At 35.6% G+C, this 15,908-nt stretch overlaps 1 protein-coding gene across 1 annotated transcript in view; it reads left to right on the top strand.

The window, feature by feature from the left end:
- CNOT10 (CCR4-NOT transcription complex subunit 10) overlaps positions 1 to 15,908 on the top strand; it is a 32,511-nt gene that overhangs the window by 4,483 nt on the left and 12,120 nt on the right. Inside the window, exons 2-12 of the mRNA XM_080339084.1 lie at positions 1,156 to 1,247; positions 4,029 to 4,190; positions 4,700 to 4,850; positions 5,835 to 5,980; positions 6,824 to 6,910; positions 7,433 to 7,516; positions 8,536 to 8,653; positions 10,418 to 10,567; positions 11,682 to 11,884; positions 13,952 to 14,073; positions 14,738 to 14,914. Of these exons, the coding sequence (XP_080195210.1) occupies positions 1,156 to 1,247; positions 4,029 to 4,190; positions 4,700 to 4,850; positions 5,835 to 5,980; positions 6,824 to 6,910; positions 7,433 to 7,516; positions 8,536 to 8,653; positions 10,418 to 10,567; positions 11,682 to 11,884; positions 13,952 to 14,073; positions 14,738 to 14,914 (1,492 nt within the window). The remainder of the gene's footprint in view (positions 1 to 1,155; positions 1,248 to 4,028; positions 4,191 to 4,699; positions 4,851 to 5,834; positions 5,981 to 6,823; positions 6,911 to 7,432; positions 7,517 to 8,535; positions 8,654 to 10,417; positions 10,568 to 11,681; positions 11,885 to 13,951; positions 14,074 to 14,737; positions 14,915 to 15,908) is intronic.

Raw genomic sequence — 15,908 nt, 5'->3', positions numbered from 1 at the left:
ACTGAAGACATTGAATTTACAAAGCCTACCGAGGCTGTTAAGGTAGCAAAGGGTGTGTTAGAGCAAAGCTTCCACTGTGCAATTCAAGAAATAATTTTCTGCAAAGTGGAAACTATTGCTGGTTTATAAAGTCCTTGTTTCAAAAACATTAAATGATTTTTGTATGTTCCAGCACATGTGTTAATGCTTCTAGAAATAAACTGTCTGGTGTGGTGGTCGTATAGTGTGTGTTTGTTGTGTTTGTTTAGGGGTTTTTTTGTTTGTTTGGCTGGTTGGTTTTTTTCAGTTTGTGTTCAGTACAAGAAAGGATTTGGTGAATGGGGGTTTCAGCTTCTTTGACATGGAATATCTCTACTGTGGTTTTTAATGCAACTTGGGAAACGGGAAAATGGGAAATAGGGAAAAAAATGTGGGGAAGATGCAGAATAAACTGTGCCTGATCATTTTGGAAGAGACATGATTCAAAGAGAGATCTGTAACATCAGGAGTAAAGCTGAAAAATTGAATAGGCAGCATTTGCTCATGTCTTGCTGTATAATCACTACAGTGAAGAATACAAAAGTACAGAGAGTTTAAAAAATATCTATCAGGTCTCTCATAGGTTATTAACAATGAGGGTTCAATTGCAGCCTCTTACTTAGGGAGACTTATTCTTCCCAAGCAGGGAGCTGGGTGGAAGGTTCCAGTGTTTGCTCTGTTTTTTATATTGTTCTCTAAAGCATCCCTTGCTTGCTGTTTAGGAAGAAGCATAGAGGATGCATAGGGTTTAATCTAACCCAATGTGGTACATATTTTATGATGTGTGGCCTTCATGGCTAATTTTTGTGCAAATAAAGGCGATCCTAGTGTATGGTTGCAGCTTCAGAGAGAAATCTGAAATGTGTGCATTGTCAGTTAACTTACTGGACTTTGGTTACTGATTGAGCACAGTAATTTAGCTAGGATTAATGCATGTACATTTTATGGAGAAATATTCCCTGGGAGTATAAGGATAACTTGAGATATTTTAGTGTACCAGGGAGACAGTGCTGCAGTTATCTGGAAATTTACTTGTCCTGGCAGTAGGATGTTGGGAACTGGAATCAACAAATTCTTAAACTTAATAGCTGTCTGCCCATTTGCAAACTTTGTTTTAATCTTCTGTCCATTTTACAGATCAAGGTACCGAGAAACATGAAGGAGCGGGTACTTCTGGGATTACTGATCAGGAAAAGGAATTGTCGAGCAGCGCATTACAAGCTTTTCTGGTAAGACAAAGCCAAACTCTGAGACTTCTAATTTACCACATAGCTGCTAAATGGGCTGGTGTAATTGTGGTTTTTTTCTGTGTTCTCAGCAAGGTTGTAAATGTATTAATGGGATATTATAGCAAAAGTAGTACTAGTTCTGTTATAAGGACAGCATATGCATTTTCTATCTTCTATGATAAGAGAAGACTGAAGGGGATACTTGAAGGGAGTGCACAAGAGCACCTTTAATCTTGATTCTCTAAACTTAGTAGCCTTAAAAGCTGTATAATGAGTTCACTAGAAGAAGCAGACTGCTGTTCTGTATCAACATTGGAAATATATGATCCCTCTGAAGAATTTATTGCTTCAAGCTAAACATATTATTTTTAAGGGTTTAAAGGAAAAATATGTATTTAAAAACCAGCAACTGAACAAACCTCTTTTGTTTTAGTATGTTGCTGTATTCTTTCACAAAAGGCATTGTATACTGTTCTGTTACTTTACGTTAAAAACATATTCTTCAAAACATAACACTGTATGTATTTACTACCCGTTTTGTGTTTCTTGGAAGATTGTGTTTGTGTGTGTGTGTGTGTGTGTGTGTTAAAATTCAGGTACTGGGTCTTTCAGTTTACTTCTTTCTTTGTATTGTCTCCTAATTTTATTTAGTGTAGCAAGTGACAAGTAGTATAATTGCTTTTCCTTTTAATTATTATATCTATGTCTCCACAATGCCTTGCATAAATCAGTTTTGGATGTGTTAAATAGATCAAGGCAAGAATTGAAACACTGTCTTTTGAGATTCCTGCTCGTATGTTTCACTCACTACTTTTACTTTATCTGGAATGTTGTTACATGAAGTGCATGAGGTTTGTCATTAAACTGGCCACAGGTGATGTTCACTGATGTTTTCATGAGTGCTTTCTTGCTCAATTACACTTTTTTTTCCAATAACTTTTTGCTCATCATCATTTGATCCTGAGAACTGAAGGCACAGGAAAAGGTTGTCTCTTTTCCACCTTGCCCACAGATGAACATGCCCAAAATACTTCTGATTTGCTGATGACTTTGTCTTCAGTTTTATATTGGTCCAATGAATCTTGTTCATCTCGTGATTTTTTTTTTTCTTGCTTTAAGAACTTTCTAAGGTCATGGAATTGTGAGGTGATGACAGATGTCAGCAGAATTAGTCCAGTGCCTTGTCTGCCAATGTTGCTTGCTGTTGAGTTGCTGTAAATAGCTTTGTTGGCTGCCTTGCATGCTGCTTTATCATATTGCGTTTCCAATTTTAGTCAAGATAGAATTACTATAAAATTATATATTATATTCTGGATTCTGTCAATAGAATAGATTAAAGGACTATTGGCTAAGGAGAAACATTAAGCTGAGCATTTAAGGGTTCAAGGTTTTTAGTCCAACTGTACTTAGAAGCTTTGTTGTGGTCTGAAAGCTAGTCCTGTTGGAAAGAAGCTCCAAGTGTATGACACATGAATAAAATTCTTGGGAGATGAACTGTCTCAGTTGAAGAACTTGCGAACAGTTGAGTTGCAAGTTCCTGTGTTTATGCACATAGTCACTAGGCAATCCATGCTGTTGGTACTTAGTTGTGGAAATGCTGCGTGTTGATGTCCTGATACGTTTCTCTGTAAACTGTATAACTGTGCTTTCACAGGAGGCTGAAGGAACTGGGATGGTTCTGTTGAGAGTAGCCGCAGAATGGCAGCTTGCTTAGGAAGAGCAGAAGGACCACAGAGCCCGTTGTTGTTCTAATTCTTCCCTAATAGAGGAAGTTAGGCAGGAGCCCAGGAGAAGTTCCATGGAACAGCACTTAAAAAGGAGGAGGAAGTGGAGAGTGGTCGTAGTACTCAAGAGCACAGTTTTTGCTCGTGAAGCGTTGACAGAGATGGAAACAAATCTGTCACCAGATTGGAATTAACCCTGATATGGAAATGGTGAAGATTATTATTCCTGTATAGGAATTTGAACAGTAGAGAGTAAAGGATCGTTTAGGCTTAACATAGTTGAAAGAGTCTGGAGTTCTCTTTCATTCCTCCATGCCAGTAAATTCCTCCTACACAAACACAGAAAAGACTGAAACTGAAGGCAGAAAGGTGAGCCATTCTGAAGTCCTTGCCTATTTCTGAGGTCAAAGAAAGGGATTTTTTTAATTAAATCACACTTCAGAGGAGCATCATGCTTGGGCCCTGGTTTCTGTTTAGGCACGCCTAGATGACTGAATACTTCAAACAACTGCTGAAACATGGAAAAATATTATTTAAACATGTACTGGGAAAGTGACACTGTCTTTTCCAAACCCATCTTAAGCTGACTTCCACAGACTAGATGTAACTCACAGTCACTCCAGATGAAGCGAAGAATTAACATAAAACGATGGGCTGGGACTTAAGTAAGCAACTGCAGCCACTCAGTGTACGTGTGAAACATCATGAAAACTGAGGCAGTAAAGAATCTTGAAACTCAACATAATACAATGAAGAGAAATCAGAATAACACTTTTCATGGAAACATCTGTGGATAATAATTAACTACTCCATTTGTCCTTCCTCTACAAAATTATTTTTGAAGATTGGATATGATGTCATCTTTTAGACTTCTTACTTCATTATTTATGTAGATGATTATCTATGTTTGTAGATATTTAGTTCACTTGCTTTTGATAGAGAAAAATACTACTTTGCTCTATGAATTTACAGTGGATACTTTCATTAAAACTTAGTAGCCTGATAGTTTAAACTTTGTATCTTCTAACGGTGTTTCTCGTACCTGTGCAATTTCCAGGCTGGAAACTATGATGCTTGTTTACAACACCTAAATACCCTTCAAGACATAAACAAAGATGACTACAAAATAACTTTGAATACTGCTGTTGCAGAGTTCTGTAAAAGTAACCAGACTACAACAGACAATTTGAGACAAACCCTTAACCAGCTGAAGAACCAGGTAATGCAAACATATTGACATGGCATTTGATTTTGAGTACTGTTAATGGTGGCAAGATCTTCTAATGAAATAAGAATAAAACTTCTGCCCCTTGCCCCCTAGATTAAATAAAGGAATAAGAAAGTAATTTTAGTTTTAAACCTCTGAGTGTGTTTAATCATTTAGGATGCTGTTTTTATAGCTACATTTTTAGTTTTTGTTGACATTGGCCTGAAGCTGAATTTCAGAGATTGTAACTGTAGAAAGACCTGTTATAGAAAGTTCCTTACCCTGAAACAGTTTGTGAAATAGTAAAAAAGTGAAAATGTTACTTTACTACTCAATTGACAGCTTTCTATTTCATTGTAATTCTTTGTTGTTCAACATACATCCGGAAAAAAAGTTTATTCGCTTATAACTCTTACTGACCTATCTTTAGACCTTTGAATTACTTTATTTTAATAATTGTCACTTTTAAAAAACGTGGGTATCAAAAGTTTAATGAAATGACTGGTTTGTTTTCTTTTCAGGTTCACTCTGCTGTTGAAGAAATGGATGGTTTAGATGATGTTGAGAATAGCATGCTGTACTACAATCAAGCAGTTATTTTGTATCATCTGCGTCAGTACACTGAGGCTATATCAGTTGGGGAGAAGCTGTACCAGTTTATAGAGCCTTTCGGTATGTAGACAGAACGAAGAATTTTGTTCATGCAATAATTACGGAAAGATCTTTCCATCTTTCTCACTATCAGACAACTGATTTATAAAATTGCCTAATATGGTTCTAAAAAGGAGGTAGGCTTCAGAATGAAAAATATGTTTTCCTTATATCAAGGACAAAAATTGAATTTGGGTGGAAGGTGCTTCAGAAGCATTTAGCAGACAAGTATAAGGAAGCAGAAATTGATTTTTCCAAGTTTAAAAAGGTATTCAAATAAATAATATCTACAGCCTTATTTAAAATCTAGTATTTTGAGTCATCATGCAACTTCATGGGTGGGTGTCTGTTTGTCAGGACACTCACATTTTTAAAGACCTGCATTAGGTCACACATAATTGTATGTGCTCATACCTGAAAATGAAGTCTCCAGCTTTTATGAGCTATGGCACCCTATGTAAGTTGGATTGCAATACTTGTATGAAATAACCTCATAATCCTTGTTGCATTTTAGGGGTGGCAACGCTGAAAGATGTATGTGTGTGTCAATAAATTAAGTAAACACTACTGTGTTTCTACTTCAATTCCTCCCAGTTTTCAATATGCCTGTTTGGGACTTTGTGAAGCTAGCCAAGCAAAGATGTGTTTGTACAAAATCCTTTCAAGTTCTGTAGAATATGCATGTGATTCCATCTGTCTGTTTAGATGTTGAATGTTGGGTGCTGATCTGCTTAAACCAATTCTCAAAAACCTGTAGACATGAAGTACATGATAAGCTGTCTTTAGTCTGTGCTTTTATGCTGATGCCATTTGAATGAATGCCTTTTTCAGTATACGTACTTATCTCCGTTATGTAGATGTCTGCATTTTTTTCCTTATGTGATATATTGATTTTTCTTATAATGTTGTAAAGATGCACTTTATAACAACTCTTTTTCTTCATTCATGTTTGGAAGGATTGGTGTTAGAGCCGTAAAACAATTTTGCCTTCTTTGCTTTATACAGAAGAGAAGTTTGCCCAGGCTGTGTGCTTCTTGCTTGTAGACTTGTACCTGCTAACTTACCAAGCTGAGAAAGCCTTGCATCTGCTTGCCGTTCTGGAAAAAATGATTTCACAGGGCAACAATAACAGCAAGAATGGAAAAAATGAGGTAAGCATAGAATTATACGGCTGCCACTAAGTCTTTACCAGAACTATGCTTTAACTCAATCCAAAATTACTCTTTTGAATTATAAAACTGTTAGATCACTTGTAACTTCACACAGCAACTTATACATCTTGGTAACTGAGTTAATTTTGTACAGCAGCTGTTTATTCCCTCTCTTTCACCCTATTCTCTTACTCCCATGGGGCTGAGAAGTATTTCTTAAGTCAGAGACTTGCATTGGAAAGATGCTTATCTTCAGGGCCGAATATATGTAGTTTTCCTTGTTTGTCTTGGATTATGACCATATGAGATCCTAAGTTTGAAAGGGAACTCAGTGTCAGAGAGGAATTGCACTTGCATACCATAGTATGGGGAATCAAGCATCTCTTGCATAGTATTTGAAAGTAGAAGGTGTACTTTCAAATGAAATGTTTTGCACGTGTCTTTTGGAAAAATCAGTAGAATGAGTAGTGGCTTGGAAGTGAACAGGGTCACAATTTATTTAAAATGTTTTATCATTGAGTATATAGTAATTCTACTGAAGAAAATATTAAAGAGAGACTGTAGAATGTGCATATCCTCTTAAAATACCTTAACTGCAGAGCAATATAGCATAACACTAATGTTAATACAGGATTCTGCTGTTCATAGGCTGGTGTGGTTGTTCTTGGATTTTGATTGTTAAGCTCAAGTTACAGTATTTGGGATGTGTATTTTTTTTTGTACTGTTAAATACTCTTTTTTTTTTTGTGTGAGACTGATGAAAATAGCTTATGAAAGAACTGGTGAACTGAATTTAAGAAGTGACAGTAACACTTTAACACTTTTTTTTTGTTTGACATTCAGTCAGGTAATAATACAAATAAAGATTCTTCAAATCAAAAAGCTGAAAGTGGAGCTCTAATAGAAGTTGCTAAATCTAAGATACATCAGGTAAGTGTCCGCATATGATTTATAACAACAATTTAAATCTCTGCAGTTTATAATTTTTTAAACTGCAGTTAGCTGCACTGACTTGATACCTGTTAGACCTCAAATACTCTAAATCAGCGGAGGTTTTATTTCACTGTAGTGTTCTGCAGAAAAATATGTGAAGAAACAAAATGTTTGTTTATCAACACATACTTTATGGTATTTTCAGTTTAGTAGGTAAATGTCTGGAATTAAGATATTAATTAGTTTGTGATTATAAGTTCTAGTGTCTGTGTTTGAATATAGAGTAGCTGTTGAGCATTGAACAATATGTGCATCTGCCTTCTGTAAATATGAAACCTATAAATTTTTTGTTGAAAGTCTGGATAGAATTTCTTTTTTAGGAAGTCTTTTTGGACAGCTTTTTACTATTTATTTTAAAGATGTATGTAAAATACTCTGTAATAAATGTCTAGATATAGTTCATCTTGCAAACCTGCACTATTGATTGTTTTTTGTTTAACAAATTTAATTTTTTAACAGTATAAGGTGAGAGCCTATATTCAGATGAAGTCACTAAAAGCATGCAAAAGGGAGATCAAGTCTGTTATGAATACAGCTGGGAATGTAAGTATTCTTAAGGTTATAGTTTTTCTAATCTGTTTTCAGTTTTAAAACTGAATTTGCCAACTTTCTTTGCAAAGAAGGGTCTTATTGAGGATGAATGTCTGAAATAATGCTTTATATAGTCAGTTAGGTTTGTAATCTCTTCTGTAAGTGTAACCAATATAGAATTTTCTTATTTGTACTGTTTTCAGTTGCTCAGAAAAAATGCACTTTGTTGTTAATGATACCAAAATAACAGTGAAATGCTACAACAAACAGGTTCTGTTTGGTTTATAACTTAAGCAGCACAAAACAAGTTTTAGTTTACTGTAAATGTTATGGGTATTACAAGCTTCTGATGTCATTGGTGTTTTAAACCAGTTCATAAAATGATTGATTCTAGGATATGCAGTTTTGGTTTTGTGTGTTGTTTTTTTTCTTCTTGTTGAAGTTTCTCAGAGGCTTACTTCTTGCTAGAAAGCAGTTTCTCTTTTTGTATAGGAGTTCTCAACTCAGAGTTACGTCCACCATCCCAGATAAATTCTGCATTAACTGAGGAGCAGGGAATGGGAGGAGAGCACTTCCTTTTTGTTGCCAGTCTCAACAGCTGCTAGTTTGACAGAAATCCCTCTGGACCATGCGGTCTCTGTTGGCAGACCAGGAAGATCACAGCCCAGGAGGAACTTGTTGAACTCCCCAGGGAGGGAAGCGTGGGGAGGAGTGTGCTAGAAGACAGGTTGGAGAAAGATCCTCTTAAACAAAAAGGAGATCCTCTGTGTTTAGCCATGGCCATGACCGAGTTGTCTAGAATAATATTGGGTTTTAGAGCAGTGACAAAGAGTGTGTGTAGTTTTGTGGTCTGGAGGAGATGAGTGCTCGTCATGTGTTCAACGAAGAAATGCTACTTCACGAGAGCATTAAGGCCTAAGTCCATATATTTTTAAAATGGCAGCAGGGGCAAGGTGTTTGTGAAGTGATTTAACGCTAGCAGTAGAAATCATGAAACAAGAGACGATTAACTATTGTTTTCTCCTTCACAGTCAGCTCCTTCTCTCTTTCTTAAAAGTAATTTTGAATATTTGAGGGGCAATTATCGTAAAGCGGTGAAACTTCTAAACAGTGCAAACATTGCTGAACATCCAGGCTTCATGAAAACAGGTAAAATTGAAAACCTTCATCCTGCAAGTATGGAAATTTATAGAATAATAGAACTACTCATTGATATTGATTTAAAGCATATTAATGATTACTTAAGTAGGTCCTGAATATCATGGATTTGTATGCTGGATATGTTTTCATCTTACTTATTGTACTCCTTCATGTAACACTCTTCTAGACAATGCAGTGGTTGTCTAAGAAAATGGATTTGTGAAGATGTAAGTGTAATATTTGTAAGGTATATATTTGGGACTCTAAATCAAGACATGAAACAAAGCAAAGTGCTAGATCTAGAAATGAGATTTCAGGTTGTACTTGGGGAGGAAACAATAGCAGTTGTAATTAATATTGGGGGGAAACAGATGTTTCATGAAGTGTAAAGGTTTGACTTTTACTGTATGCCATCTTAAGTTTTGTATTTAGAAATCGTTGATGTATACAGATGCACAGAGATATAATAGCACATAAATATGTATACTTTTTTAGATGCATATTTTTAGTACATAAATAACTTTTGTGTGCTGTGTGTGTATATATACATTCACTGTATATGGTATTAGTTAAATATATTTGAGATTTTTAGTTTACTGTTAAAACATCAATTGAAAAATCCAGAGAGAAAGTTCTGTCTTGTGACAATAGAGAGTTAGGATTTCAAAAAGTACTTGCACTGTAAAACTACTGAATTTCTTTACTGTTTTGTTCAGTGCTGGTTTTGTGATAGTAGTCTTAATTTATTATGCTGTAAGATCTTTTATCTAGCAGATATTGCTGCATAGGTTGCAATTAGGTGATAGAAGTCACAGAGTTGGCCCTGAAAATCACAAGACTGAATAAATTTTGTAGACTTCTGTATTTACAGATAAATTTCATAGAAAACGTTAAAAATATTTGCCATAATGCCTATTCTGGCATATTTTGACACTTCTAGAATTGACTGGAACTTATCTTTTCAACAATTTTTATGTTTAAAACTCCTTTTATAACTTATTTTTCTGGAATGTTTTATTATCATATAACTTTTGCACTAGCTTTTTTGCACAGTAGAATGTTTACTTAATTGTCTACCTAGGTCATGATTAAAATCATGTGTGGTTAATTTCTTAATGGTTCGTTTCTTTGTTGTTTGAATTTTTAGAGTGTTGTTTTGTTTTTTCCTTATCTAGTGGTAACCTTGTAAAGCTTCAGTTACCAGCAGATAAGCCAGCAATTTAATTTTATGTCCTTTATTGTTTAGAAGGAACTTCTTACAGTGTTACCTGAACACAATATATTTAGAAAGGGGAGAGTGCATTTCCTGCTTGTATGGTTAGTTGACAAATGTGTTGATTTTATAAAACTTAGGCAGGTAACGTAATACGAGAATTTTCTTTTTTACAAGAGCCATCTGTTACAAAACTTGAAGTGCTTGTATGTTAAATACTAGGAGAACCTCCAGGTGAACTTTCTTCAACTTGCAGTCTATCAAATTGGCTTTATATGTGGCTCTCCTAGCATCTGATGCATAAGCTCTGGAAATCTGGATGCCTGTATATAGGTAATTTCAGGTCAACTGTCCAAAAGAATCAGAATTGTTTACAGAAATGTAGGTTATTAAAATGCTTGTGAGGCAGGGATGTAACTGTATAATCCACAAACATCTTGCTGAAGAACATGTTTAATACGCTACCATAATGTGCTGACCCATGAAAGACCAGTTGGAACATTTTATGGGCTCAGTGACATTTTTCAGTTAATGAAAATGATCTTTTGCTGTTCTCTCAGGTGAATGCTTAAGGTGTATGTTCTGGAACAATCTTGGCTGCATCCACTTTGCAATGGGGAAGCACAATTTAGGAATTTTTTACTTTAAAAAAGCCTTGCAAGAAAACGATAATGCGTGTGCACAGCTAGGAATGGGCAGCTCAGATCCAGGTAAGGCTTTTAAGAGATGAAAACAGATGGTAGAAGAGGGTGGGTGAATTAATAAAAGAGAGGATAGAAGCTTCCAGTAATTGTCAGCGAAATTCTTGTTCTGTATCTTTGCAGAGGACAGGATAAGGAAGGTAAGAATTTTGATTGTAACTGGATTTCAGAGTATAGTTGCTGTTGGCAGAAACAGATGATGATGAAATATGTTCTTTTTCTGCTGTTTTCTTTGTGCCATGGGGCTGGGGCAATTACCTCTCTCTCATTTGTAGTCTTTGACCATCAGTCAGGGAGATATGACCACATTTTCTGTGACCTATTGTGCATCCTTAAAGATGTTACTAATAGTCCTGCAGACAGTAGGCAGTTTCGTCAGGACTTGAAGTGCATGTTTTTCTGTATCTCCCAAATTTAAAAAAAAGTGGAGTGCAATACCATTAAATTAGCATTTGGAAGATAACGAGTTTCTCAAACTTTCTTACTGAACAATGCTCAGACTTGTATGAGAAATCTTCACATATTGTTTAGTTTTATGGTTAGTATTATCAATATACTTTTGTTGTAAGTATACAAAAGGAAGAAAAAAGGAACATTATAATAAGTTTTCTTAAGGTTTTTTTCTCTTCCAAGTAAATGATTTCATGATGAAGTGTTATTTTTTTCATTTCTTGTTAAAATCTAGTTATTATCATACATTTTGTTCTCCTATTCCTCCCCTGGCCCTGTACCTAAGTCCAGTCTTAGGTACCAGTGTGAAGACAGAAAATTTTTAATGCTTTTTAACAGCAAAATTATTTTCTTCTGTAATTTCTATAAGCAACAAAGATGTGTATTCTCACAAATCTAGAATTCAATCATTAAATAACATTTAGCTTGAACAACAAGGAATAAAGTGGCTAGCATTTAATGTACTTCAACCTTTACTAAGAATACAATTAGTCTTTGGTATCAGCTTTCATGTGGTAGGAATTTATTTACAGAGGGAGACCAGTGAATTTCTGCAATGAAAGGTGGGTCTTCATAGTTTTGGGGTTTTCATATAGCTTCCCCCCTCCTCCTAGAGTTATGTCGTCTGTTCCCCTGAGCTGCACATCCAATGTGATGTAATTGTTTTCTGCAGGTAAAAAATTTTCGGGGAGACCCATGTGTACGCTACTGACTAACAAACGGTATGAGTTGCTCTACAATTGTGGAATTCAGCTCTTGCATATTGGGAGGCCCTTAGCCGCCTTTGAGTGCCTGATTGAGGCAGTCCAGGTTTATCACTCAAACCCTCGTCTTTGGCTGAGAATAGCAGAATGCTGCATTGCTGCCAATAAAGGGGTAAGTAGATTTGCAGATTCATTATTTTGACTGTAGTTATGAAATACATGTGATCAGAGAAAGGAAGAAGTAATACCTTGGATCGAACTCTGCATTTTAAAGGCCTGATTTTGCAACACCTCTGTGGAAATCCAGATTAATTGTTTTTGTGTATATCTGTGTTTGCATGTTTAATCTGAAGCTACAACAGGTGGAGAAAAAACGCCATAGAAACAATGTCTTGAGACCCAGTGTTTAGTTGACTTTTCTAAGTTCACAAAAATTTGAGTCAGCTATTCCAAAAACTGATGTGAGATGAAACAAAAGCACTTAAGTGGCTGTTAGAGCTGCTCTTCTATAAAGTTACACCTGGGAATTTCAATGGTGCACATTATTTTGGTGTCTCTATTTCAGAAAATTTTAAGAAATATATTTGCAGATCTATAGCTTTATAGATGAAGTTTGCTTGTATCTCCATTTCACAGCATTGAAGTTTCAGGAGTGTTTGGTCAAAACCTCACTGACTTCCATTATGTATGTGCTAGGTGTTGTCAGGTAGTTCTGAGTTTTATGAAGCCTGGCAAGTGCAGGAAGAACAGCTTTTGAATTTTGCAATTTTCTCTGTCTATCCCACTGGTTACAAATCACACATAGGTAAAGAAGACACAGCTGATCATCTCTGGTGGAAAACTGGGTATGAGGGACTGGATTAGCGTAGGTTTTGTGGCAAAAAACAAAGCTAGAATTTTCTTTACAAGGGCAGTGTTTAGCTGTCTGGAAGAGGAAAAAACAGACCCTTATGGGGCACTTGGTTTACTACAGACCAGCCCAAGCAGTGGCTCATACCAGGCTCTTTGAAGCGGAGTTTTCTTCTCCTACAGTTGTGATGTTGTGTCATATACCAGGGAGCTTGTGTTCAGGTCACAAAACAAGCTTGCTTTTTCCTAAATTTGTAATCTTACAAGAAAAAAAATTAACTTTGGATGCTGTTAATATTAAAGGCAAAGGGGAGGTGTCTTTATAAGATAGATTTGCAACATGACAAATGGGGCCCTAAAATCAATAGTGTGTTTAATTTGACCTTGTAACTCAATTTGCAATGGTATTGCATGTTATCTAAGTATGGGTTCATGTATACATGCTGTGAACACCATATAGAAAACTAATTTCATTGAAGCTAATTTTCTTCTGCTTTAGTGTTTTAGTTTATAAAATATAGATGAAAGATGATTCCCTTTCTGAAATATTCTTCAACATCTTTTCCAAAATATGTGCTTCATATCCAAACTCATTGTGTGTATTTTTGGTGACAGTAAATGCCATTATAGCATCAATGTTCTTCACAATAGGTTCCAATAATTTTTTCTGAATAGTGATAGCTATTTAAAATACAGATTTAGAATAAGTTTCTCCTTACAGCTGTGATTTTTTTTTCATCACTGACTTCACTTACCAACAAAGGTAGTAAGATGGCTCATGGTAAAACAAACAAGCCCCGGTAAATATGCTGTAGAGAGAGTTCTTGGAACTGCCAGTTATGGTGCTTTAAGTTCGTTTGACCCCCAGAATGTCTATATACTCAAAAATCTGTTAAACAAAATTTAACTTCACATATGTTGTAGTTCAGCTTCATGCTCCCTGTGGAAGGATTTGAGAGCAGCTTTTTCAGAGAGTGCTTTGAAAGCTGTGTAAGCAGGGAGAAAAGATGGCAAGTATTACAGTGAATATTACTTGGCTGATCATATGATTTCTTTTAGATATCCTAGCAGTTCTTTTAATATTACTTGGTTCATTGTTCTGTTGCTTTCAAAACAGAGGAGAAACTAGGTCAGTAGGCTATCGGACAAGCTGTCAGCACTAATCTGCGGTTACACTGTGTGCAGTAAAATCCCTCTGCAACACAAAGACAATAGAAGGTGCCTAATCCTTCACGGTACCCAAGATTTAAAACTGTACCCATATAAACTATTAATTCTTACATTTTAGCAGGGTTCAAAGTCTTCCAGCTTTCACTTATTTTGTCAGGCTTTCATTCACGAGCCTTGATATTTTAGTCTTTTTGTTTGTTTGTTTTCCTTTTCCTTTTAGACATCAGAACAAGAGACTAAAGGGCTTCCCAGCAAAAAAGGAATCGTGCAATCTATAGTAGGTCAAGGCTACCACCGTAAGATAGTCCTAGCATCCCAGTCAATACAGAATGTTGTTTATAAGTAAGTATGTTTTCTATCTGCTCTTTATTTTGTCATCATAGCTTTGTTAAGGATACGTATCTGCTTGTCAGGAGTTTTTTAAACTGTAATGGAATAACTGTTCCTTTTGGAATTATTAATGTAGCAAAGAGAGAGACACACAAAGTTTGATTAGCCCTACTTAAACATCATTTGGATGCCTCCTCTATGATGGCCAGCAGAGGGCTTAACTGTGTATTCATTGTAACCAAAAAGGCCATTAAAGCTTAAAATTGATTTCTCTGAAATTCCTATTTCCAGTTATCAAAATTTGTCGTCTTTTTTCTCACTTAAAATATATATATATATATATATATATATATATAATGTCTTCACTTTAGAAAAGTGCAGGAAGAATCTAATTGCTCTGTAAAGCTTCAGGAGGTGAAGTCAAGTAAAACAAGATAACTCACTGAAATTATGTAGTTGAATCTGCCCACTCTATTTGGGCATTGCATTGTACTTTCCATATGTAAAAATAGCAAGATACAGAAGTCTTGATAAATTAGATGTATATCTATTAAAACATTATTTATCTTTTTCTAGGGTAAAGTTTTTTTGCTTTCAGGTCTTTCTGGAGCTCTGCTTTCATTTTTTAAATTTAGTAGGTTTGCTACTCACTGGCTAACTTCTGTGTCTCTTTAAGTGACGGGCAGTCCTCAGCAATACCTGTAGCCAGTATGGAATTTGCAGCGATTTGTCTAAGAAATGCCTTGCTGCTACTGCCAGAAGATCAGCAGGAGTCAAAGCAGGAAAATGGATCCAAAACCAGTAATCAGCTGGGGGGAAATACAGAAAACAGTGAAAGCAGTGAAACATGCAGGTAAACAGAATTGCATATAAACCGTTTTGACCAAAGTAACTCTGGGCTGACAGTCTGTGGCTGCTGCCTGTCCTGTTTGGGCAGCAGAAAAAATAACGTATTTGTAAATTCTCCTAACGTGGTTGGGAGATCCAAGGAAGCTGGTTAGTTGTTCATTGTTTTAATTGCTGCTATGCTAAATTTAAGAATAAAGTACTGAGTTGATTCCTACCATTCCTAACTACTAATAAATTAGACAGGGAAATTCTTTTTTTCACTGGCCATCTTATTTTCTATGCTGCATATGTTATGTTTTCCCACACCCTCCCGCAGTGCATATTGATATTTCTCTGATTATAAGTGAAGCTTCACATTACAGTGATTTTGTGTGTGTGTGCATGTGCGCCATGCACTTGATTCAATATATAAATGTCTAGCAACACAGTTGTAGACATTTCCCCACGATCAGATTTGACGTTCATCAGCCCTAGTATGTTTTGTTGTATTTGTTTTAGACTAGAAAGGGGAAACCAGTTTTAGAAGGAGGAAAGCAGCATAAAGCTATTGCTTAGTAAGTTGTATTTTACAAAAAAAAAAGAGTTTAAGAAAAATATATTTTTTTCTTAAAGCTTCAGAAAAAGTAACTTGTAGACAATTTATGTCAAATGTTAAATAGCAGGAAGGCGTTTTAACTTTTGTGTTGATGTGTTCTGAACTTCCTTTTGAAGAGTCAATTTGGCTGTAGCCTGCATGTTCATTAATGACCATTTTGAGAAGGGAAGAGTTACAATAACTGATCTGGAAAAAGTGGCTATATTAAAATTTTAACTGCTGAGAGAGTGAGAAAGCACAATGTTTTTGTCAGACCCAAGTACGGATAAATTTTAAGAAGATCCATTTGTGAGGATTTACTGCACATGTGTTGTGTAGGCACAAGGTACATCCCCATATATTCTGGTTGGGAGTCAGTGGCTGCAATATTTAAAACAGTATTTGAAGGCTGTTCTCTGTAACA

This window comes from Nesoenas mayeri, assembly GCF_963082525.1.
Source record: "Nesoenas mayeri genome assembly, chromosome: 2".
Taxonomy (NCBI): Eukaryota; Metazoa; Chordata; class Aves; order Columbiformes; family Columbidae; genus Nesoenas; species Nesoenas mayeri.
The sequence above is the reverse complement of the archived record's forward strand: the minus strand, read 5'-3'. Positions and strand labels throughout refer to the sequence as shown.